We start from the raw sequence: 26672 nt of genomic DNA, 5'->3' as shown, positions 1-26672 counted from the left end.
GTGCATTACCACCACCGACTGGAGTGTGGACCTCAGTTCATCTTTTAATCACCCACGTGGGTATATGCTCCTAAAAACCAATGAGGAGATGGGAGAGGTGGGACTTGCAGTGTGTCAAGCGTCACAAATGAAGGCAGTTAAATTCCATGTGACCGTTTAGTCACAGTAATTAGGCTTCTCCAAGCTCTTAGGCTCCTGCTGGTCATTAGTAGCCTACCAAACTTGCTAACTGCCTGGTACTCAACAATGCAATTGTATTCGAAAATCTAATCAAACACTTAATGAGAACCCATGAGCTCATGTTCCACAACATTTCTATAGGCTATGTAATTGCGGGAGAAAACCGAGTGATGGCCTCTAATAAAAAGAGGAGGGTCCCATCAGTTTTCTATAGGCTAGACCAACTATATTTATTTCTCAACTTTCCTAATATTAAGCACATTGCTTATGTGAACCATTTCTGGAAACTAGGTGTATATCACGGGTCACTACTTCACAAGAGACATTTTTAGCTTTAAATGGGGGCAGAAATGCCTTCTCGAACATGTGGACTTTCATGTGCCTTAACAAACTTGTATGCCATCTGTAAATACAATTGTTAAATTACGAGCCTAGTTAGTTGAGCCAAAGAAAAAGTCAGTAACCTTCCCGCTAGCCATGATTGGCTGAGATAGTGAGTGGGCTGGACATGCTGAGAGATGAGTTTGGATTGGTCTGCCATATAGCACGCGTCTGTCTATTTGAGCTGATCGGTATGTCTAGGTAATCCTGTCTAACATGGCTTCTAAAACAACGTTGGAGGCGGCTTAATCAATTATCTGGCAACAGCTCTGGTGGACATTCCTGCAGTCAGGGTACCAATTGCACGCTCCTTCAAAACTTTAGATTTCTGTGGCATAGTGTTGAGTGAAAACTGCACATTTTAGAGAGGCCTTTTGTCCCCAGCACAAGGTGCACCTGTGTAATGATCATGCTGTTTAAATCAGCTTCTTGATATGCCACACCTGTCAGGTTTAATGGATTGTCTTAGCAAATGAGAAATGCTCACTAACAGGGATGTAAACAAATTTGTGAGATATAAGCTTTTTGTGAGTATGGAACATTTCTGGGATCTTTTTTTTTTTAGCTCATGAAACATGGGACCAACACTTTGTGTTGCATTTGTATTTTTGTTCAGTGTACACCAATCCAGATGTGCATATACAATCTAGAGACAATCTAGAGACTTCCCCAGAAAGACTCCCAGCTGTAATCGCTGCCAAAGGTGCTTCTACAAAGTATTGACTCAAGTGTGTATGTAAATTTAAATATTTCTGTATTTATTTTTCAATACATTTGCAACAATTTCTAAAAACATGTTTTCATTTTGTCATTATGGGGTATTGTGTGTAGATGGGTGAGAATTATATATTTTTTTTAATCGATTTTGAATTCAGGCTGTAACACAACACAATATGGAATAAGTCAAGGAGTATGAATACTTTCTGAAGGCACTATTTTTTTTTATTGTACTGATCAATCTCTTCTTTTATATTCTTTAAGAAAGTAATGACTTGTGAGGCAGAACCTGGCTGTGGATTCTGACTGTGGCTGTGGAATCTAGTGGAAACCCAAACGGGAGGCAAGGGAGATGAAGTTAATTTGTTTTTGGTGGCGAGGGAGACTAAGTGAATTAATAACGTTTTTGGTGACAATCAGCTTTGAAATCAGCATATTTGGCAGTTTTGGTTTGCGTAATATCACAAACAAAGTACTAGGGTAGTGAATTGATGTTGCTTCAGCTGTAAGCTAACAAAGAAAGTTAGCCTGCAATTAAAGTTGGAAGCTACCGGTATTGTCTTGCATTGTGTTCTAGCCTGTATGGACATTGTTTGGCGAACAGTAATGAACAGTTTCAACATTTCTACATGCTGTGACGCATTATTCAAGTGTGTTTACTTCTGTGCAGCGTGAGTGGGGAGCTAACAATGCAGCCCAGACAGCTCTAGTAATGAATGAGGAAGTGCAGCAGTCTTTCTGCTCTTTGTGCTATAAAGAGTTGTGCTAATAGACAGACTTGATCCTCTTAATCACGTGAGACACATTTGACAGAAGTACAGAATGTAACAAAAATTCTAGTACAAAATAAAAAGTACCGAAGTTTCGGTATACCGTGCAACACTAGAACAAACTGTTTTTAAATATATAAAAAAAAGAAGCTAATTTATAATTTTTTTAAAATGGAAATATCACATCTACATAAGTATTCAAACCTTTTACTCTGTACTTTTTTGAAACACCTTTAGCAGTGATTACAGCCTCGGAGTGTTCTAGGGTATGACGCTACAAGCTTGGTACACCTGTATTTGGGGAGTTTCTCCCATTCTTCTCTGCAGATCCTCTCAAGCTCTGTCAGGTTGGATGGAGAGCGTCGCTCCACAGCTATTTTCAGGTCTCTCCGGAGATGTTAGATCAAGTTCAAGTCTGGGCCACTCAAGGACGTTCAGAGACTTGTCCCGAAGCCACTCCAGCGTTACTGTGTGCTTGGTCGTTGTCCTGTTGGAAGGTGAACCTTCACCCCAGTCTGAGGTCCTGAGTACTCTGGAGCAGGTTTTCATCAAGGATCTATCTGTACTTTGCTCCGTTCATCTTTCCCTCGATCCTGACTAGGGCTGGGCGATATACTGTATTTTATGACGTACTGGTATTGATGCAGGGACCAGTTTGGGTTTTTACTTTACCTTCTATACCGGTATTTGAATGTTTGGTTTGTTAAATGTGATACGCCATGTGTAATGTCAATTTTTATAGTTTACTTCGCTTCTTGAGTAATGTCTCTCCGCTCTTTCTCTCGGTGCCACTTTCCACACAGGCCTAGCCACGCCCCCTGTCACTCAAGGAGCGCATTTGATGTTCCTCGACCACGAGACACTTGCGTTCAGTCTGCATGGTCAATGCAGCACATACAATGTTGATGACAACAATGTTGTTTTCACTTTGCTTCTTAATATAAATCCACTAACGTTCTATAATGACACTATTAGTTTGTGTTTCTTACATCAGCAAACCGCTAGTTTGTCTTTTCTTAGCAAGTTGCCCTGAATCTTGTGAGACGCTAATTGTTAGCCTCTAGTGCTAATAGCTAGCTAGCTAATAAATGTACTGAGTAAGAGCTAATACAGCCTGATAATACCAGTGATTGTGAAGATCCTAAATCAGTTAAGAGAAAACATGCAATGTAGCCAAAGCGTATAGGATCCCCTAGGAAACACTTATCAACACTTTAGTTCCTACCCTGTCACAATAACTCCTCCCTGGCATTTTAATTAGTTGTCATCTCAAACAACAATTTATTCAAAGTGCTCACTATTATATTCTAACTATATAATTAGAATAGTCATTCTATTTCCATGATTCCAACAGTTTTGCTTTTAATTCGCAAGTCAAATCTTAATTGCAATTTTTGGTTAAAAATAAGTCCTAGATTATTTACCCATATCGTGCAGCCCCACATGACAGTGTGGAAATTATCTCTACTGAGCAGTGGTGTGAAGTACTTAAGTAGTACTTGAAAGTATTTTTTACTTAAGTCATTATTTTTGACTACTTTTACTTTTACTTCACTACATTCCTTAAGAAAATACGGTACTTTTTACTCCATACATTTCCCCTGACACCTAAAAGTTCTTGTTACATTTTGATTGCTTAGCAGGACAGGAACATGGTCCAATTCTCTTCCACTTATCAAGAGAACATCCCCGGTCATCTACTGCCTCTGATCTGGCGGACTCACTAAACACAAATGCTTTGTTTGTGAATGATATCTGAGTGTTGGAGTGTGACCCTGGCTGTCCGTAAATAAAAAAAACATGAAAATGATGTCATCTGGTTTGCTTAATGTAAAGAATTTGAAATTATTTCTACTTTTGATACTTAAGTATATTTAAAACCAAATACTTTTACTCAAGTAGTATTTTACTGGGTATCTTTACTTTTACTCAAGTATGACAATTGGGTACTTTTTCCACCACTGCAATGGAGTGCAGGAAATGCAGAAATTATAAAAGTGCTGAAATTTGTTTTGGTTGAATTGAACAGTATAAAACAATCAGAATGGAGAAAGACCCATTGAAATCACTTAGAATGTGTGTGTTACCACCCCTAGGATCACTCACTACTCATAAAGCATTATGTCCTGTTATATTCCTTTCAGCAGAGAGTCATGTAGTCCTCATTATGTCCTGTTATATTCCTTTCAGCAGAGAGTCATGTAGTCCTCATTATGTCCTGTTATATTCCTATCAGCAGAGAGTCATGTAGTCCTCATTATGTCCTGTTATATTCCTATCAGCAGAGAGTCATGTAGTCCTCATTATGTCCTGTTATATTCCTATCAGCAGAGAGACATGTAGTCCTCATTATGTCCTGTTATATTCCTATCAGCAGAGAGTCATGTAGTCCTCATTATGTCCTGTTATATTCCTATCAGCAGAGAGTCATGTAGTCCTCATTATGTCCTGTTATATTCCTATCAGCAGAGAGACATGTAGTCCTCATTATGTCCTGTTATATTCCTATCAGCAGAGAGTCATGTAGTCCTCATTATGTCCTGTTATATTCCTATCAGCAGAGAGACATGTAGTCCTCATTATGTCCTGTTATATTCCTATCAGCAGAGAGACATGTAGTCCTCATTATGTCATTATGTCCTGCCAGGTAAAAACGAGTCTTAGGCCTCACACTACCCATATAGGGATACATATGTTTAACTTACAATCGACCCCGACACAGCCATGACACGATCACAAAGAAGACATGCAGCACTGACAACCTAGAGCGAGTAAGCCAACCAGCCACTCACACACATTTTGGTTTTCCTTTAGCTCCCTGTCCTGTTGTAGAAAGTTAATCTTAATTTTTGTACTGAGTTAGCCTAGCTACTACTAGCTACCTTCTCTCCCCTCTGCCACTGAAATGGTGAGCTCTTTGAAGATCAATTGTTTCCACCTGTTCGTCCGTCATCTTGAGATTACGTTTCATGAAAACCTTGACTTTTTCCTCCGTTGACTGTTTTCATCCTCCTTTATTCCCATTAAAACAATATTAGTCTTCATACTTCTGCACTTTATATCAAGTAATTCTGCTTTCATTGTTTTATTATCATACCGTAGCATCTCTGTAGTGTCTTTTAGGGAGTCCACGGTACTTTTCAATATCTTATTTTCCGCTCGGATTTCTTCCATTTTGTTACTGTAATCCATTCCTGTTTTTAATGCCTCAACTTCCCCCAGTAGTCCAGGCAATAGATCCAGTTTTTTAAAAACTGTTCTCTGATGCTTTATAGTCTGGAGACGTAGTTCGAAAAATGTCCCGTCCAATTATTACATTTAGAATTTGACGGCAGCTTCCCATCAGTTTCGCTCGAGGAGATGTCCTCTCTTGTTCGCTTCGATTGATCTGATTCTTTTTTCGAGCATATCAAAATGCCGATCAATAAATTATTCAAGGTTCTCTATATTATCCAGAATGTTTTGTTTCGCAGTTATCAGCTAATCCTTCATTTTATGATTGATTAATGGGGAAAGCTGTGCCTACCACGCTGCCAACTGCCGCGTCATCAGCCAGTTTGTGAAGAGTGAGAGTCTGAGCTATGTGTTTCTTCTGCTTGATTAAAAACAGCTTCAGTTGTTATAGCCATGCCAAAGGCCTCTCTGACATGGAGGCCTAACCCAACATCTAACCCTCTTCCTCTCTTTCTTCCTCTTTCTCCTCCTCTTCCTCTCTCCTCTCCTCTTTCTCTCCTCTTCCTCTCTTTTCTTCTCTTCCTCTCTCTCTTCTTCTCTTCTTCCTCTCTCTTTCTCCTCTTTCTCTCTCCTCCTCTTCCTCTCCTCCTCTTCCTCTCTCCTCTTTCTCTCTCCTCTTTCTCTCCTCTTCCTCTCTTTACTTCTCTTCCTCTCTCTCCTCTTCTTCTCTTCTTCCTCTCTCTCTCTCCTCTTCCTCTCTCTCCTGCAGAGTTCACCAGAGACCGAAGCAGCGTACAGACCTGAGGAGGAGCAACACTAGCAACAACCTTCTGTCTGCCCTCCCTTTCTCTCTCCCTCCTCCAGTCCTCCCAGCCACCCATGCTCTGTGAGGCTCTCTATCCTCTCCTCTCCCTGGGCATAATGCTCCATCTCTACTGCTGAGCTCTCCCTTACCCCACCTTACCCCCTAACCTTACCCCACCATGACCAGTCTGAAGCGGTCTCAGACGGAGCGTTCGGTGGGCGGCTCGGTACCTGCCTCTGATGAATTCTACACCCGTCGCCTGCGCCTCCCCAATGGTGGCGCCCCCCCACCTCGCTCCGAGAGCACCCACCTCACCTCCTCTTCCTCATCCGGCTCCTCTTCCTCCTCCACCCCGGGGGTTCCCAAGATGGGGGTCAGGGCCCGCGTGGCGGACTGGCCCCCCAAACGGGATGGAACGGGCGGGGTGTGGCACATCACCGTAGATACGGACTCCCCGAGTTCCACCATGTCATCTTCAGGTGGTGGAGAATGTGGGTCAGGCGGGTCGGCCGGGGAACGCGGGTCGGCCGGGGAACGCGGGTCGGCCGGGGAACGCGGGTCGGCCGGGGAACGCGGGTCGGCCGGGGAACGCGGGTTGGCCGGGAGCGGAGAAAGAGAACGGAGCTCGGGTTCAGGCTCGGCGACCACGGCCCATAGCAGCATGTCAGCTAAACTGGGCCACCTGATCAGCCCTCAGGACTCCTCGATGCTCCGGAACATCCACAACACCCTGAAGAGCAAGATGCACCACAGCAGACATCACAGCAAAGACAACCGCTACCTGTCGCCAGACGGCTACCAGGGCTCGCCGCGTAAAGGCATGAGGCGTATCCGCCAGCGCTCCAACAGTGACATCACTATCTCTGAGTTAGAGGGTGACGGGGGCGAGGGCTGGTCCTTCTCTGGCTGGACGCCCATGCATCGAGAGTACGGCAGCACCTCTTCCATAGATAAACATGCAGGCTCAGGGGAGAGCTTCTTCGATATGCTCAAGGTATTTTATTGATTGATGTAAAACAATTAGTATAGTTAAAAAAGAACACAAAACAATTTACGAAGAATTCCAGAGGATGATGCATAATTGTTGAATACACTTATTGTATGTATTTTAAATGTGTCAAATAAACTTCATTCATTCAAGGGCTATACGTCCCAGGAGGCTCCTGATCAACGCAGCCCGGCGCCGGACAGACTTGGTGAGCTGCTGACGGTGGCCCCGCACAAACAGGCTGCCCTGGATCTACCTGATGGACCCCTGGGTCCTACCAGAGGTAGCCCCGCCAGTCGCCTGAAGGAAAGAGAGAAACACCTGAAGAGGAGGTCCAAGGTAGAGCACATGAACTGCACTTTTTACTACCTCATTAATAATATTAGATTATATTAGATTATTAATGATTTATTAAACTTCTATAGCCCTTTTGATAACAGAAAAAAATCTCAAAGTGCTTCAAAGCAAAAAACAACCAATACATCATCATGAGTAGCCTAGCTATAGCTAGCTAGGTCAACCAATACATCATCATGAGTAGCCTAGCTATAGTTAGCTAGGTCAACCAATACATCATCATGAGTAGCCTAGCTATAGCTAGCTAGGTCAACCAATACATCATCATGAGTAGCCTAGCTATAGCTAGTGAGGTCAACCAATACATCATCATGAGTAGCCTAGCTATAGCTGGCTAGGTCAACCAATACATCATCATGAGTAGTCTAGCTATAGCTAGCTAGGTCAACCAATACATCTTCATGAGTAGCCTAGCTATAGCTAGCTAGGTCACCCAATACATTATCATGAGTAGTCTAGCTATAGCTAGCTAGGTCAACCAATACATCTTCATGAGTAGCCTAGCTATAGCTAGCTAGGTCAACCAATACATTATCATGAGTAGTCTAGCAATAGCTAGCTAGGTCAACCAATACATCATGAGTAGCCTAGCTATAGCTAGCTAGGTCAACAAATACATTATCATGAGTAGCCTAGCTATAGCTAGCTAGGTCAACCAATACATTATCATGAGTAGCCTAGCTATAGCTAGCTAGGTCAACCAATACATTATCATGAGTAGCCTAGCAATAGCTAGCTAGGTCAACCAACACATCATGAGTAGCCTAGCTACAGTTAGCTAGGTCAACCAACACATCATGAGTAGCCTAGCTATAGCTAGCTAGGTCAACCAATACATTATCGTGAGTAGCCTAGCTATAGCTAGCTAGGTCAACCAATAGTGGCCAAGTCTTTGAATGCATGAATCCTTCAAAGATGGAGAGGAACAGCACGTGGCTTGATCTTGGAACCAGCCTGAGTTGCGTAACCACTGGACTTCTGCTTCACAATGTATGGCACCGACTTGTGTGATGCCTCATCAGCTCTGATCGCCAGAAAGCTCACCACTCACAGTTCAGAGTAGTAATCAGTCGTGCACGTTACGAACCCTCTGCCTCCACACTACATTCCTCTACTGCATCTCCCATTCCTCTACTGCATCTCCCATTCCTCTACTGCATCTCCCATTCCTCTACTGCATCTCCCATTCCTCTACTGCATCTCCCATTCCTCTACTGCATCTCCCATTCCTCTACTGCATCTCCCATTCCTCTACTGCATCTCCCATTCCTCTCAAACTTCAGGTGACTCCTCAAACGGTCTTCTCAGAAGATCAGGAACCAGCAACCATATTAAACAAAAAGATAGCTCTGTGTCCAGATGTATCATTTAAACAAAAATATTAGCCAGCTATTGAATGATTTGTATTTATCTTGTCTGTTATTCTGACCCACCACCTCGATTCGGTTCTATGTAGCAACATTTGTAATTGTGTTTTTTAAAAGTAGAGACTCAGAACTAGAAAATTGTATATCATACACTGCAGTTGAGGAACAATGGGAAAGTAATTCAGCTTTGTAAATTGATACATTTGTAATCCCACATTTTAAGAAAATGGCCCTTGAGTTTTTTGGTACACCTACTGGAGAGATATTTTTGTCTACGCCTATTCAACATCATTCACACCATCTTAAGCTTTAGCCCCACCTATCTCTTTAAAGATTCACATGAGGCCATGTGATAAACAGAGTGAGTAAGGTGGTGTAGTAAACAACCAAAGATTAAGACTAAAAGTGGTGAAAGCAGTAGTAAAAATACACTTTCTAGTCCTTGGCCTATATCCTAATCTGACTTTGGTGCGGATCATGTTCTTCACATTACGTAAAACAAAATCAGAGTTTCTATGTCACATACACATGATACAGAAGGTGTAAACGGTACAGTGAAATTGTTACTTGCATAGTGTTTGACGTAGCTAGCTAGCTAAACAAGGAACCATGATCCCAACTCATACTACCATGCACCCTGCATGAATCTGCAGGTAGCTACAGCTAACCAACTAGGTTCAATGTTAGCTAGGTAGCTAACAGTATCCTTAAACTTGAAATGAAAATGACTTTCTGACTAAATTAGAACCGTATAATATCTGAAAATGTAGCTAGACTCTTATCCGTTTACATGGATGAATGCTTTTCCCTCTCGGTCGTGGATGCCATTGGTTGCCCCTAGTTTAAAGATGTAATCCAGAGACAGGTGTTTATAAAACAGCCTTCTGTGTTGTGTTTTTGACTCTCCACATTTGGCAATCATCTCTCTGCTTCCACCAGGTATTCCACTGATGTCAAATCTCGGTCAACTTCTTCTGTGACAACAACACTGTTGATCACATTTCCTCCCCGTCACTGTCATCAGAAGTCTACAATGTCTGGTTCAATGAAAATATTTTTGCCTAAATCAGGAATTTCCTCACTGTCTGATTCCTTTTCATCGTCCTCCAGAAAGTAGTCCATCACAACTTTTTCCCACTGATCTTTGTCTATAGTGCCTGTTAACTTCAGGGCGGCAATGTTGAGAGCAGTAGCAACACTTTTTCACTTCTTCATGATATCTTTCCAAAAAAAGCCGCAGTAGCAAGGATTATCTACACAGACTGAGCAGCTCATGTTATAGACAGAAGCCTGCTACATGGCAGACCAATCAGAACTCATCCCTCGGCATGTCCAGCCCATCCATTATCTTAACCAATCAGCGCTAGCGAGAAAGGTTCCTGTATTTTTCCGTGGCTAAACCAACTAGACTCGTAATTTTTAACAATTTTATTCGTATTTAAAGATGGCATGCACATTTGTTATTGATGCACTTGAAAGTTCCCATTCCAGAAGACATTTCTGACAAAAAAAACAAACACATTTTGATAAAAAGTAAATTAAAATGTTTTAACGCTTCTCCTGCTAGACAGCCTAGCTTCTTGAAATGGGTCACAATTGTCATGTCTATGCTTAATACGTTTTTTAAAATGTATTATGAGTCTACATTACACCAATATTACATTTCATCAATAATAGTTTTTATCCATACATTGTTTAATGTTTTTAATATATGCACAGTGATTTTAAACAACATTTCCCTATGGGGATAATAAAGTCATGATCTTATCTGATTCCAGTCGGAGACTGGAGGGGAGTCCATCTTCAGGAAGCTCCGCAGCGTCAAGGCCGAGGGTGACTCGTCCCGGGCTGGGTCTGACGTGGAGGATGGGGGGCGGGAGGACGTCATCGGACCCCCTCCAAAACCCTGGTCTTGTCAGAAAGGCTTTGCCCACTTTGACGTGCAGAGTATCCTCTTCGACCTCAACGAGGCTATCCAGGGTCGACAGTCCGGCGGGAAACGCAAGAACACCACCACGGGCGCCTCCGCTGCGGCCGCCGCCTCGGCCTCCGCCACTTCCTCGCTCTCGTCTAATCAGAGTGGGGTATGCGGCGGGGGCGGGTCTCCGTGCGGGTCCCAGGAAGAGCTGAGTGGGAAGGAGGGGGGCACGGGACAAGGTGGACAGGGTGGGACTCACACCAGTAACCCTGCCCTAGACCCTGGTGATGAGAAGAGCAACGATCTGGTGCTGAACTGCCCTTGTTTCAGGAATGAACTGGGAGGAGAGGGAGAGAGGAACATTGGCCTCTCTAAACGGGTAGGAGGACACGTTATACACACACACACACACACACACACACTAAACACACACACACACACACACACACACACACACACACACACTACACACACACACACACACACACACACACACACACACACACACACACACACACACACACACACACACACACACACACACACACACACACACACACACACACACACACACACACACACACACACACACACACTAAACACCTAGTGTTGTCATACCACCAGTTTTTCCTTGTCAAAGAAACACACACATAGCCGACTAAACGATATGGTTCTTCAACAAAAAAAACGTACTTTATGTCAAATATGTTGTGCTGTCGCATGCAATATAAACAATTGTGTCTGCGTGGCGACGGGGTGGTGTCTGGGTGGCGACGGGGTGGTGTCTGGGTGGCGACGGGGTGGTGTCTGGGTGGCGACGGGGTGGTGTCTGCGTGGCGACGGGGTGGTGTCTGCGTGGCGACGGGGTGGTGTCTGCGTGGCGACGGGGTGGTGTCTGCGTGGCGACGGGGTGGTGTCTGCGTGGCGACGGGGTGGTGTCTGGGTGGCGACGGGGTGGTGTCTGGGTGGCGACGGGGTGGTGTCTGGGTGGCGACGGGGTGGTGTCTGGGTGGCGACGGGGTGGTGTCTGGGTGGCGACGGGGTGGTGTCTGCGTGGCGACGGGGTGGTGTCTGGGTGGCGACGGGGTGGTGTCTGGGTGGCGACGGGGTGGTGTCTGGGTGGCGACGGGGTGGTGTCTGGGTGGCGACGGGGTGGTGTCTGGGTGGTAACTGGGTGGTGTCTGCGTGGCGACGGGGTGGTGTCTGGGTGGCGACGGGGTGGTGTCTGGGTGGCGACGGGGTGGTGTCTGGGTGGCAACTGGGTGGTGTCTGGGTGGCGACGGGGTGGTGTCTGGGTGGCGACGGGGTGGTGTCTGGGTGGCGACGGGGTGGTGTCTGGGTGGTAACTGGGTGATAACATAAGGTTGATGTGTCCGACATTATGACGGTTTTCCTCAAGACATGAAGGGCCCTTCATATTTTCTTTCCTTTCCTTCCTTACTGCCTAGAGTCGCCATACTAACATCATTACAACCCTACTACACACACATACATGCATAATATATACACTATACACTGTGGCCAGTTTATTAGGTACACCACCCCATTCACAAAAATGGTTCGCTCCTACAGACAGTGAGTCATGTGGCTGTGGCTTGCTATATAAAGCAGGCAGATAGGCATCGAGACATTCAGTTACTGTTCCATTGAGTGTTAGAAAAACGAGTGACCTAAGTGACTTTGAGAATGCTATGATTGTCGGCGGCAGGTATGCCAGTTCCAGTATCTCAGAAACGTCCGGGTCTCCCGGGCTTTTCACGCCCAGCAATGTCTTGGGTTTACAGAGAAATGGTGCAACAAACCAAAAACATCCAGTCAGTGGCAGTCCTGTGGGTGTAAACAGTTTGTTGATGAGAGAGGTCGAAGGAGAATGGCAAGAATCGCGCGAGCTAACAGGTGGGAAACAAGCAGACAAATAACGGCGCAGGACAGCAGTGGTGTGCAGAATGGCAGCTTAGAACGTACACCTCGTCGGTCCTCGTCACAGATGGGCTAATTGCAGCAGACGCCCACACCTGGGTTCCACTCCTATCAGCTAAAAACAAGATGAAGCGGCTCCATTGGGCACGTGATCATCAACACTGGACGATTGAGGACTGGAAAAACATTGCCTTGTCCGACGAATCCCAGTTCCTGTTGCTTCATGCTGATGACAGAGTGAGTCCATGGCCCCATCCTGCCTGGTGTCAACAGTACAGGCTGCTTGCAGCGGTGTAATGGTGTGGGGAATATTTTCCTGGAAAACGTTAGATCCCTTGATACCATTTGAGCAAAGTTTCCATGGCCCAAAGAATTCAGGCTGTTCTGGAGGAAAAAGGGAGGTCCAACCCAGTACTAGATGTGTTTACCTAATAAACTGGCCAATGAATGTATACACTCACTCACATGCAGACTGACTCGCGCTCTCCCCTTACACATTTCCATTACCTATTTTGAATATCAACGATAATTCAAATTTGATATAATGTGAATAATCATCATTGATATTGAACTAAGACACTGTCATAAAAACACACATTTTCCCCCTCAATACCTCCATACTAACGTTACTCCACCCCCCTCAATACCTCCATACTAATGTTACTCCATCCCCCTCAATACCTCCATACTAATGTTACTCCATCCCCCTCAATACCTCCATACTAATGTTACTCCATCCCCCTCAATACCTCCATACTAACGTTACTCCACCCCCCTCAATACCTCCATACTAATGTTACTCCACCCCCCTTAATACCTCCATACTAATGTTACTCCATCCCCCTCAATACCTCCATACTAATGTTACTCCATCCCCCTCAATACCTCCATACTAATGTTACTCCATCCCCCTCAATACCTCCATACTAACGTTACTCCATCCCCCTCAATACCTCCATACTAATGTTACTCCATCCCCCCCAATACCTCCATACTAACGTTACTCCACCCCCCTCAATACCTCCATGCTAACGTTACTCCATCCCCCTCAATACCTCCATACTAACGTTACTCCATCCCCCTCAATACCTCCATACTAACGTTACTCCATCCCCCTCAATACCTCCATACTAATGTTACTCCACCCCCCTCAATACCTCCATACTAATGTTACTCCATCCCCCTCAATACCTCCATACTAACGTTACTCCACCCCCCTCAATACCTCCATACTAATGTTACTCCACCCCCCTCAATACCTCCATACTAATGTTACTCCATCCCCCTCAATACCTCCATACTAACGTTACTCCACCCCCCTCAATACCTCCATACTAATGTTACTCCATCCCCCTCAATACCTCCATACTAACGTTACTCCACCCCCCTCAATACCTCCATACTAATGTTACTCCACCCCCCTCAATACCTCCATACTAATGTTACTCCATCCCCCTCAATACCTCCATACTAATGTTACTCCACCCCCCTCAATACCTCCATACTAACGTTACTCCACCCCCCTCAATACCTCCATACTAATGTTACTCCATCCCCCTCAATACCTCCATACTAATGTTACTCCATCCCCCTCAATACCTCCATACTAATGTTACTCCATCCCCCTCAATACCTCCATACTAACGTTACTCCATCCCCCTCAATACCTCCATACTAATGTTACTCCATCCCCCTCAATACCTCCATACTAATGTTACTCCATCCCCCTCAATACCTCCATACTAATGTTACTCCATCCCCCTCAATACCTCCATACTAACGTTACTCCACCCCCCTCAATACCTCCATACTAATGTTACTCCATCCCCCTCAATACCTCCATACTAATGTTACTCCATCCCCCTCAATACCTCCATACTAACGTTACTCCATCCCCCTCAATACCTCCATACTAATGTTACTCCATCCCCCTCAATACCTCCATACTAACGTTACTCCATCCCCCTCAATACCTCCATACTAATGTTACTCCATCCCCCTCAATACCTCCATACTAATGTTACTCCATCCCCCTCAATACCTCCATACTAATGTTACTCCTTTTCCCCCTTCTCAGCAGGGTAGTATAGGCAGTGGGGGCAGCTCCAGTGGCTCTGTGGGGGGAAGTGGTTCAGAGGAGGGGCCCCTGGAGACCTCTCTCCCCCACTTCACCAACGCCGGGGTGTCCGTGCTGGAGGCCCCTAAAGACGGACAGGGACAGCATGCTGATAGGGCCAAACGATCTGTGGAGCACTGCGACCTGGGGTCTTATTACTACAGGAAATACTTCTATCTGAGAGGTGAGAGGGAGGAAGGGAGAGGTCTGGGGGCCTACTATTATTACTACTACTACCACTACTACTACTACTACCACTACTACTACCACTACTACCACTACTACTACCACTACCACTACTACTACTACCACTACTACTACTACTACTACCACTACTACTACTACTACCACTACTACTACAGGAAATACTTACAGTTTAAGTTGGCAGTTTACATTCACCTTAGCCAAACACATTTAAACTCAGTTTTTCACAATTCCTGACATTTAATCCTAGTAAAAATTCCCTGTTTTAGGTCAGTTAGGATCACCACTTTATTGTAAGAATGTGAAATGTCAGAATAATAGTAGAGAGAATTATTTATTTCAGCTTTTATTTCTTTCATCACATTCCCAGTGGGTCAGAAGTTTACATACACTCAATTAGTATTTGGTAGCCATGCCTTTAAATGGTTTAACTTGGGTCAAACTTTTCGGGTAGCCTTCCACGAGCTTCCCACATAAAGTTGGGTGAATTTTGGCTCATTCCTCCTGCTCGCACACACTTTTTCAGTTCTGCCAACAGATTTTCTATAGGATTGAGGTCAGGGCTTTGTGATGGCCACTCCAATACCTTGACTTTGTTGTCCTTAAACCATTTTGCCACAACTTTGGAAGTATGCTTGGGGTCATTGTCCATTTGGAAGACCCATTTGCGACCAAGCTTTAACTTCCTGACTGATGTCTTGAGATGTTGCTTCAATATATCCACATAGTTTTGTCCCCATGTGCAGTTGCAGACCGTAGTCTGGCTTTTTTATGGCGGTTTTGGAGCAGTGGCTTCTTCCTTGCAGAGTGGCCTTTCAGGTTATGTCGATATAGGACTCGTTTTACTGTGGATATAGATACTTTGTACCTGTTTCCTCCAGCATCTTCACAAGGTCCTTTGCTGTTGTTCTGGGATTGATTTGCACTTTTTGCACCGAAGTACGTTCATCTCTAGGAGACAGAACGCGTCTCCTTCCTGAGCGGTATGACAGCTGCGTGGTCCCATGGTGTTTATACCTGCGTACTATTGTTTATACAGATGAACGTGGTACCTTCAGGCGTTTGGAAATTGCTCCCAAGGATGAATCAGACTTGTGGAGGTCTACAGTTTATTTTCTGAGGTCTTGGCTGATTTCTTTTGATTTTCCCATGATGTCAAGCAAAGAGGCACTGAGTTTGAAGGTAGGCCTTGAAATACATCCATAGGTACACCTCCAATTGACTCAAATGATGTCAATTAGCCTATCAGAAGCTTCTAAAGCCATGACATCATTTTCTGGAATTTTCCAAGCTGTTTAAAGGCACAGTCAACTTAGTGCATGTAAACTTCTGACCCACTGGAATTGTGATACAGTGAATATAAGTGAAATAATCTGTCTGTAAACAATTGTTGGAAAAATTACTTGTGTCATGCACAAAGTAGATGTCCTAACCGACTTGCCAAAACTATAGCTTGTTATTAACAAGAAATGTGTGGAGTGGTTGAAAAACGAGTTTTAATGACTCCACCCGAAGTGTATGTAAACTTCCGACTTCAACTGTATATCTGAGGGAGGGAGGAAGAGGACAGGTCTGGGGGCCTACTGCTACTACAGGAACTACTTCTACCTGAGAAGTGAGATTATAGCGGTCTCTAATTCATGCATTGCTAAGGTAGAGTAGATATGAATGTCTGTATGCCTTGGGGGAAAAAATCTGACTTTCTCTCTTCCCTCTTTCACATTGTCCCCTCCTCTCTCTCGCTCCCTCTCTCATCCAGAGCATTGGAACTACCTGGGTGTGGATGAGACTCTGGGTCCAGTAGCAGTGAGTTTGAGGAGAGAGAAGCTGGAGGAACACAAGGAGCATGGACAGCAGTATAACTACAGAGTCATCTTCAGAACCAGCGAGGTAAATAGATATCTATCAGGGTTGGGGTTCATTTGAGTTGAACTCAGTCAATTCAGGAAGTGATTTGAATTTAAAAATGGAAAAACTTTTCACACAAATAGCTTCCCTTCTCTCTTCTTCCCTTCTCTCCCACTCTTCTAACCCTGATATATATATGGCTCATCTTCCCTTCTCTCCCACTCTTCTAACCCTGATATATATGGCTCATCTTCCCTTCTCTCCCACTCTTCTAACCCTGATATATATGGCTCTTCTTCCCTTTTCTCCCACTCTTCTAACCCTGATCCCCTTCTGCCTTTCCGTCTCCTCCTCTTTATTTCCCACGACCCCCTTCATCCCAGCTTTTCCGTAGGCCGCAGGGCCAGACGGATTACCAGGACATGTACTTGGAGCATGTGGCAAGTGTCTTCACTGACATTTTCAACCTCCCCCTGACCCTGTTTGTAGTACCTACGTGTTTCAAGCAGACCACCATAGTCCCTGTCCCCAAGAACGCCAAGGTAACCTGTCTAAATGACTATCGCCCTGTAGCACTCAAAACTGTAGCACTCAAAACTGTAGCACTCAAAACTGTAGCACTCAAAACTGAAATGGTTTGAAAGGCTGGTAATGGCTCACATCAACATCATCATCCCAGACACCATGGACACAGTCCAATTCACCGCCCCAACAGATCCACACTGCCCTTTCCCACCTGGACAAGAGGACACCTATGTGAGAATGCTATTCATTGACTACCGCTCAGCGTTCAACACCATACCCTCCAAGCTTATCACGACTCCGACACAATGGTGGTAGGCCTGATCACGGACTACAATGAGACAGCCTATAGGGAGGAGGTCAGAGACCTGGCAACAACCTCTCCTTCAACATAAAGACAAAGGAGTTGATCGTGGACTACAGGAAACAGAGGTCGGGCACGCCACCATCCACATTGATGGGGCTGTAGTGGAGCTGGTCGAGAGCTTCAAGTTCCTCGGTGTCCACATCACTAAGGAATTATCTTGGTCCAAACACACCAACACAGTCGTGAGGAAGGCCTCTTATATTTTTATTTCACATTTATGATACAGCCTGGATTCGAACCAGGTACTGCAGTGACGCCTCTTGCACTGAGATGCAGTGTCTTAGACCACTGTGCCACTCGGGAGCCCCTCTTCCCCTTCAGCAGGCTGGAAAGATTTGGCATGGGCCCTTAGATCCTCAAAGTTCAACAGCTGCACCTTTGAGAGCATCTTGACTGGCTGCATCACCGCTTGGTATGCCGACCGCTAGGCGCTGCAGAGGGTAGTGCGTATGGCCCAGTACATCACTGGGGCCAAGCTCCCTGCCAACTTTTTGCATTGACCCACTTTGCACTAACTTTTGACTCATCACATACGCTGCTGCCACTGTTTTATTATCTATCCTGTTGCCTAGTTACTCTACCCCTACCTGTATGTACATAGAGTGCCTTCAGAAAGTATTCATACCCCTTGACTTATTCCACATTTTGTTGTTATAGCATGAATTAAACATTGATTACATTTACATTTTGTGTCACTGGCCTACACACAATTCCCCATAATGTCAAAATGCAATTACACTATTTGGACACCCCTTCAAATAAGTGGATTCTATTTCAGCCACACGTAGCGCAATAACCTCTTCGGGAGCTTCATGAAATGGCCGAGTAGCCTAAGATCACCATGCGGAATGCCAAGCGTCGGCCGGAGTAGGGTTGTTATGGTGACCATATTACCGGTCACGAGTCATGAAGGCAGTCAAGTTCCATGTGACCGTTTAGTCACGGTAATTAGGCTTCTCCAAGCTCTGATGCTGCTGCTGGTCATTAGTAGCCTACCAAACTTGCTAACTGCCTGGTACTCCGCACTCTATTGTCTCTCTAATCACTCTGACATCAATGTAAATGTAATCGAAAATCTAATCAAACACTTCATGAGAGCCCATGAGCTCCTGTTGTGCAACATTTCTATAGGCTTTGCAATTGCGGGAGAAAACAGAGTGATGGCCACTAATAAAAAGAGGAGGATGCCAACCGCTTTCTATAGGCTAGGCCTACTGTATTTATTTCTCAACTTTCCTAATATTAAGCACATTGTTTATATTTATGACGAGTATAGGAGTATAGTCTACCTGGCTGGCATGAAAATGAACCACGGTGAAATCGTCCTCCTTTAGCTATTTTAAAGCACAAATAACATGTATTTTTCCCCCCCTGACCCGGTTTCGATACAGGTGCATGATAATAGTCCATTATAAATCCCCCCAAAAATCACACATACAGTACCAGTCAAAAGTTTGGACACTCATTCAAGGGTTTTTCTTTATTCTACATTGTATTCTACAAATATTCTACAAATAACACAAATGGAATCATGTAGTAATCAAAAAAGTGTTAAACAGATCAAAATATATTTTTGATTCTTCAGAGTAGCCACCCTTTGCCTTGATGACAACTTTTCACACTCTTGGCATTTTCTCAACCAGCTTCATGAGGAATGCCTTTCCAACAGTCTTGAAGGAGTTCCCACATATGCTGAGCACTTGTTGGCTGCTTTTCCTTCACTCTGCAGTCCAACTCATCCCAAATCATCTCAATTGGGTTGAGGTCGGGTTATTGTGGATGCCAGCAAATGAAAAACCACACCATAACACCTCCTCCTCCATGCTTCATGGTGGGAACCACACATGCGGAGATCATCCGTTCACCTACTCTGCGTCTGACAAAGACACGGCGGGTGGAACCAAAAATCTCCCAAAAATCTCATCAGACCAAAGGACAGATTTCCACCAGTCTAATGTCCATTGCTCATGTTTCTTGGCCCAAGCAAGTCTCTTCTTATTATTGGTGTCCTTTAGTAGTGGTTTCTTTGCAGCAATTCATCCATGTAAGCCTGATTCCTGCAGTCTCCTCTGAACAGTTGATGTTGAGATGTCTGTTACTTGAACTCTGTGACGCATTTATTTGGGCTGCAATCTGAGGTGCAGTTAACTCTAATGAACTTATACTCTGCAGCAGAGGTAACTCCTGTGGCGGTCCTCATGAGAGCCAGTTTCATCACAGCGCTTTATGGTTTTTGCGACTGCACTTGAAGAAACTTTAAAAGTTTTTGAAATGTTCCTCCATTGACTGACCTTCATGTCTTCAAGTAATGATGGACTGTCATTTCTCTTTGCTTATTTGAGCTGTTCTTGTCATAATATGGACTTGGTCTTTTACCAAATACGGCTATCTTCTGTATACCACCCCTACCTTGTCACAACACAACTGATGGATTGGCTCAAACACTTTAAGAAGGAATGCAATCCCACAAATGAACTTTTAACAAGGTACACCTGTTAATTGAATTCCATTCCAGGTGACTACCTCATGAAGCTGGTTGAGAGAATGCCAAGAGTGTGCAAAGCTGTCAAGGCAAAGGGTAGCTACTTTGAAGACTCTCAAAATATATTTTGATTTGTTTAACACTTTTTGGGGGTTACTACATGATTCCATATGTGTTATTTCATAGTTTGATGTCTTCACTATTATACTACAATGTAGAAAATAGTCAAAATAAATATAAACCCCTGAATGAATAGGTGTGTCCAAACTTCTGACTGGTACTGTATAATATTTAGTATATGTAAAGACAGGATTAAGTCTGATTGGTGACAATATTAGCCTATCACTTGTGAGTGATGCCCAGTGTAAGAAACAATGCCTTTTTTTTTGCGACTTTATCTAATCATAGTCGCCCACCTCATGTAACCTAGCCCATAGGCATATATGTTTTGATAAGATTAGTATCACAACTAAAGTGGCCAAATAACTTCTTAAAATGAAGCACATTAATCTGCTTTACAAGGGGTGTAGAGCCTAACTGGCATATATAAGCAGTGTGTGAGTTTCAAGTTTGGGGAAGATAATTTTCACCATAAAAATGCACCTTTTTATAATAAAACCATTACGTGCGTAATTGCATTCATTTGTGGTCACTTTTGTTAATGGTGTTTTCCCGCTAATGGAACAGTCGCGTTTATAGCCTACTGCCGTGTGCGCATTGCTGCGCTAATAATGTTAAGAAATAGCCTAATAGTTTACCAACATTTTAAGCTAAATGTTCTAATCTGTTGCGTAAGCCTTATTGCGTAAACACGTTTTTTTGATGCTAGTGGTTGTATAAATCTGTCCCAGACTATGTTTGGAATATTTTATTTCTCACACAGAATAGAATTGGTCAACTTTTGTGCTATGGAGGATAGTAGATTGACATAGGCTAGTGCTTTTGCTGTTCGTAAGGCCTACTCCTCTTGCTGGCCTACGAAAAGTTAATGTGGGACAGTTCATCAATATCCTCAATATATTCACCTCAGAATTGGATAAGGATGCGCGCAGTGACTACCCCGATGTGTCTGTCTTCACTTGTATGCCTGTGAGAAAGACCTGATCACGTGATGGAGAGCCATACGTGTGAGAGGTGCTTCGGAGCACACAGCACTCTGGGAGAATTATTATTATATTTGACAACTCAAGAGTATGTTCTTCAGAAATAGACTACATTTTCTTCATATCATGTTTCTTTAGACCTGCCTAAAATAAATAATGGATTTATTGTGGCGGTCTAGGCTATATTACATGGATTTATTAGACTTTTTAACATGTAGATGTTCCAAAGGTCTGCATCAGTGGAATTCAAGAGATGCTAAATATCTGTATGTTAATTAACGGTCAATTACAGTACCAAGAGACCGGTAGTTATTTGCTTGACAATCACCAGATAACATTTTGTGACTGCCACAGCCCTAGTCCGGAGTGGTGTAAAGCTCACCGCCATTGGACTCTGGAGCAGTGGAAATGCATTCTCTGGAGTGTTGAATCACGCTTCACCATCTTGCAGTCCGACGGACTAATCTGGGTTTGGCAGATGCCAGGACAATGCTACCTGGTGACTACAAAAAGGTTAGAGTTTAATAGCTGTGATAGGAGAAAACTGAGGATGGATCAACAACATTATAATTACTCCACAATACTAACCTAATTTGACAGAGTGAAAAGAAGGAAACTTGTACAGAATAAAAATATTCCAAAACATCTATCCTGTTTGCAATAAGGCACTAAAGTAAAACTGCAAAATAATGTGGCAAAGAAATTAACTTTGTCCTGAATACAAAGCATACCACTCTTCATGTTTTCAAGCATGGTGGTGGCTGCATCATGTTATGGGTATGCTTGTCATCGGCAAGGACTGGGGAGTTTTTTAAATAAAAATAAATGGAATAGAGCTAAGCACAGGCCAAATCCTTGAGGAAATCCATGTTCAGTCTGCCTTCCATCAGACAAATTCACCTTTTCAGCAGGACAATAACCTACAACGAAAGGCCAAATATACACTGGAGACAGTGCATGTTACCAAGAAGACAGTGAATGTTCTTGAGTAGCCTAGGTACAGTTTTGACTTGAATCGGTTTGCAAATTCATGCCAAGACTTCAAAATGGCTGTCTAGCAATGAACAACCACCAACTTGGCAGAGCTTGAAGAATTTTAAGAAGAATAATGTGCAAATATTGTACAATCCAGGTGTGCAAAGCTCTTAGAGCTCCCAGAATGATTTACAGCTGTAATCGATGCCAAAAGGTGATACTAACATGAATTGACTCAGAGGGTTGAGTAATTATGTAAATGAGCTATTTCTGTATTTATTTTTCAATGAATTTTCCAAACATTTCTAAAAACATGTTTTCACTTTGTCATTATGGGTTATTGGGTGTAAATGGGTGAGAAAAATATTTTTAATCCATTTTGAATTCAGGCTGTAACACAACAAAATGTGCAATAAGTCAAGGGGTATGAATACTTCCTGAAGGCACTGGATCTGCCTCAATTACCTCGTATCTCTTTACATCGATGTGGTACGGTTACCCCTTGTAAATAGTAAAGTTAACGTCACTCATTGTGTATTTATTATTCAAGGTTGTTACTTTTTGAAACGAAGCGTTTCAGTCTACACCTGTTGTTTACGAAGCGTAAGCGTTTCAGTCTACACCTGTTGTTTACGAAGCATAAGGTGGTTACAGCTATAGAACCGGTTTACAGTAATAGGTGTTACAGCTATAGAACCGGTTTACAGTAATAGGTGGTTACAGCTATAGAACCTGTTTACAGGAGTAGCTGGTTACAGCTATAGAACCTGTTTACAGGAGTAGGTGGTTACAGCTATAGAACCTGTTTACAGGAGTAGGTGGTTACAGATATAGAACCGGTTTACAGTAATAGGTGGTTACAGCTATAGAACCGGTTTACAGTAATAGGTGGTTACAGCTATAGAACCGGTTTACAGTAATAGGTGGTTACAGTTATAGAACCGGTTTACAGTAATAGGTGTTACAGCTATAGAACCGGTTTACAGTAATAGGTGGTTACAGCTATAGAACCTGTTTACAGGAGTAGGTGGTTACAGCTATAGAACCTGTTTACAGGAGTAGGTGGTTACAGCTATAGAACCTGTTTACAGGAGTAGGTGGTTACAGTTATAGAACCGGTTTACAGGAGTAGGTGGTTACAGCTATAGAACCGGTTTACAGTAATAGGTGGTTACAGCTATAGAACCGGTTTACAGTAATAGGTGGTTACAGCTATAGAACCGGTTTACAGTAATAGGTGGTTACAGTTATAGAACCGGTTTACAGTAATAGGTTATTACAGCTATAGAACCGGTTTACAGTAATAGGTGGTTACAGTTATAGAATCTGTTTACAGTAATAGGTGGTTACAGCTATAGAATCTGTTTACAGTAATAGGTGGTTACAGCTATAGAATCTGTTTACAGTAATAGGTGGTTATAGCTATAGAATCTGTTTACCGTAATAGGTGGTTACAGCTATAGAATCTGTTTACAGTAATAGGTGGTTACAGCTATTGAACCTGTTTACAGTAATAGGTGGTTACAGCTATTGAACCTGTTTACAGTAATAGGTGGTTACAGCTATAGAATCTGTTTACAGTAATAGGTGGTTACAGCTATAGTACCTGTTTACAGTAATAGGTGGTTAGAGCTATTGAACCTGTTTACAGTAATATGTGGTTACAGCTATAGAATCTGTTTACAGTAATAGGTGGTTACAGCTATAGAATCTGTTTACAGTAATGGGTGGTTACAGCTATAGAATCTGTTTACAGTAATAGGTGGTTAGAGCTATTGAACCTGTTTACAGTAATATGTGGTTACAGCTATAGTACCCAGTTAGGTGACAGTCATAGAAACAGACACAGTAATGGTCTAATAGCTGCTCCCTGTATACCGCCTCCTCTTCTCCTTTCCTATTCTCTCCACCCCTCTTCTCTTCTACACTCCGCTCGCTGCTATTGGAAGGTGTGTGTGGGTTGAGACAGCGTCACAGGATAATGGTTAAGTCCAGTGCTGGTGTGGGTTCTCTCAACCAGCTGAAGTTCATCCCTGTTAGTTCATTTAACCCACAGGTCTCAGTCAGAACGTCAGAATAACTACTATAAGCTACAGTACACTACAATACATTTTTATTATACAACATAATATCCTGCAAATGTCACTGCCTTTCAACACCCAATGACACTGTACAGTACCTCCTCAGTGACACACACACACACACAATCACACACAGGGGACTTGACTCTGTGTGTTTACTGTTAAATATAAAGTCGAGGTCTCTGTCATTCTATTATTCATACTGTCCTCCCGCTGAAGTTTTCTTTAGCCTTAGAAGGTGTTCTCCCCTCAGGAAGTACATTTTAGCCCTAAGTGCCTCTACTGTAAGTGAACGAATGAACAGTGAGGAGAAGCCAAGGCCACACACTTTCTCACACGCACACACACACACGCTGGTGTCTCTCTCTCATTCGCTCGTTGTTGTTGACCTCAGATGACCGTGAAGCGTTGAGAGGAAGACATTGGTAGAAAGCGGCACCCTTTTTCCATAAGTAGTGCACTTCAAAGGGAACAGGGAGCGGCACCCTTTTTCCATAAGTAGTGCACTTCAAAGGGAACAGGGAGCGGCACCCTTTTTCCATAAGTAGTGCACTTCAAAGGGAACAGGGAGCGGCACCCTTTTTCCATAAGTAGTGCACTTCAAAGGGAACAGGGAGCGAGATTGGATAGGTATTGGTCTGAACAGTCCTCCATCATCCTCTGGCTGATCTAATAATGAATCTGTCTCTCTTCTCTTTCCTTCTCTGTTCTCTTCTCGCCTCCTCCTCCTCTTTCTATACCCCTTTCCCCCTCTTCCTCCCTCTAGCTCACCACCCTGCGTGGGTCTATCCTGGAGGATGCAGTTCCGTCTACCTCGAAGCACGGCCTGGCGCGGGGTCTACCCCTCAAAGAGGTGCTAGATTACCTGGTTCCAGAGCTGAACGCCCACTGTCTCAGACTGGCTCTCAACACACCTAAAGTCACAGAGCAGCTGATGAAGCTGGACGAACAGGGGGTAAGGACACAGCACTACAGTACACACAGACACCAGGGGGTAAGGACACAACACTACAGTACATAGACACCAGGGTGTAAGGACACATCACTACAGTACATAGACACCAGGGTGTAAGGACACATCACTACAGTACATAGACACCAGGGTGTAAGGACACATCACTACAGTACACACAGACACCAGGGTGTAAGGACACATCACTACAGTACATAGACACCAGGGTGTAAGGACACATCACTACAGTACACACAGACACCAGGGTGTAAGGACACATCACTACAGTACACATAGACACCAGAGTGTAAGGACACATCACTACAGTACACATAGACACCAGAGTGTAAGGACACATCACTACAGTACACACAGACACCAGGGTGTAAGGACACATCACTACAGTACACATAGACACCAGAGTGTAAGGACACATCACTACAGTACACATAGACACCAGAGTGTAAGGACACATCACTACAGTACACACAGACACCAGGGTGTAAGGACACAGCGGTACAGTACACACAGACACCAGGGTGTAAGGACACATCACTACAGTACACATAGACACCAGAGTGTAAGGACACATCACTACAGTACACATAGACACCAGGGTGTAAGGACACATCACTACAGTACACATAGACACCAGAGTGTAAGGACACATCACTACAGTACACATAGACACCAGAGTGTAAGGACACATCACTACAGTACACACAGACACCAGGGTGTAAGGACACATCACTACAGTACACATAGACACCAGAGTGTAAGGACACATCACTACAGTACACATAGACACCAGAGTGTAAGGACACATCACTACAGTACACACAGACACCAGGGTGTAAGGACACAGCGGTACAGTACATAGACACCAGGGGGTAAGGACACATCACTACAGTACACATAGACACCAGAGTGTAAGGACACATCACTACAGTACACACAGACACCAGGGTGTAAGGACACAGCGGTACAGTACACACAGACACCAGGGTGTAAGGACACAGCGGTACAGTACATAGACACCAGAGTGTAAGGACACAGCGGTACAGTACATAGACACCAGGGTGTAAGGACACAGAGCTACAGTACACATAGACACCAGAGTGTAAGGACACAGCGGTACAGTACATAGACACCAGGGGGTAAGGACACATCACTACAGTACACATAGACACCAGGGTGTAAGGACACATCACTACAGTACACATAGACACCAGAGTGTAAGGACACAGCACTATAGTACACACAGACACCCTCCCCACTCTCGGTGTTGATGGGAGAAAGCTTGCTTTTATCTGTCTGGTTGTTGGATCTGTGGTGGCTCCGGGGATGGGGAGGAGAAAAGGAAGCATTTTAACACTTTTCAGACAGAGGGACTGTCATATACTTTGTTCTCTCTCTCCCTGTCTCTCTCTCTATCTGTCTCTGTC

General features: G+C 43.9%; 1 protein-coding gene across 2 annotated transcripts in view; it reads left to right on the top strand.

The window, feature by feature from the left end:
- Window positions 1–5995: 5995 nt before the first annotated feature.
- The window catches only part of LOC139555968 (signal-induced proliferation-associated 1-like protein 1), a 122513-nt gene continuing 101836 nt past the window's right edge, over window positions 5996–26672 (top strand). For both annotated transcript variants that reach the window (XM_071369391.1, XM_071369390.1), the window contains exons 1-6: window positions 5996–7021; window positions 7169–7354; window positions 10518–11036; window positions 14655–14877; window positions 16657–16787; window positions 25042–25230. In XM_071369391.1, coding sequence (XP_071225492.1) covers window positions 6206–7021; window positions 7169–7354; window positions 10518–11036; window positions 14655–14877; window positions 16657–16787; window positions 25042–25230 — 2064 coding nt within the window. In that variant the 5' untranslated portion in view covers window positions 5996–6205. The remainder of the gene's footprint in view (window positions 7022–7168; window positions 7355–10517; window positions 11037–14654; window positions 14878–16656; window positions 16788–25041; window positions 25231–26672) is intronic.

Source organism: Salvelinus alpinus, chromosome 27, assembly GCF_045679555.1.
Source record: "Salvelinus alpinus chromosome 27, SLU_Salpinus.1, whole genome shotgun sequence".
NCBI lineage: Eukaryota > Metazoa > Chordata > Actinopteri > Salmoniformes > Salmonidae > Salvelinus > Salvelinus alpinus.
This window is presented reverse-complemented; position numbering and strand designations above follow the sequence as displayed.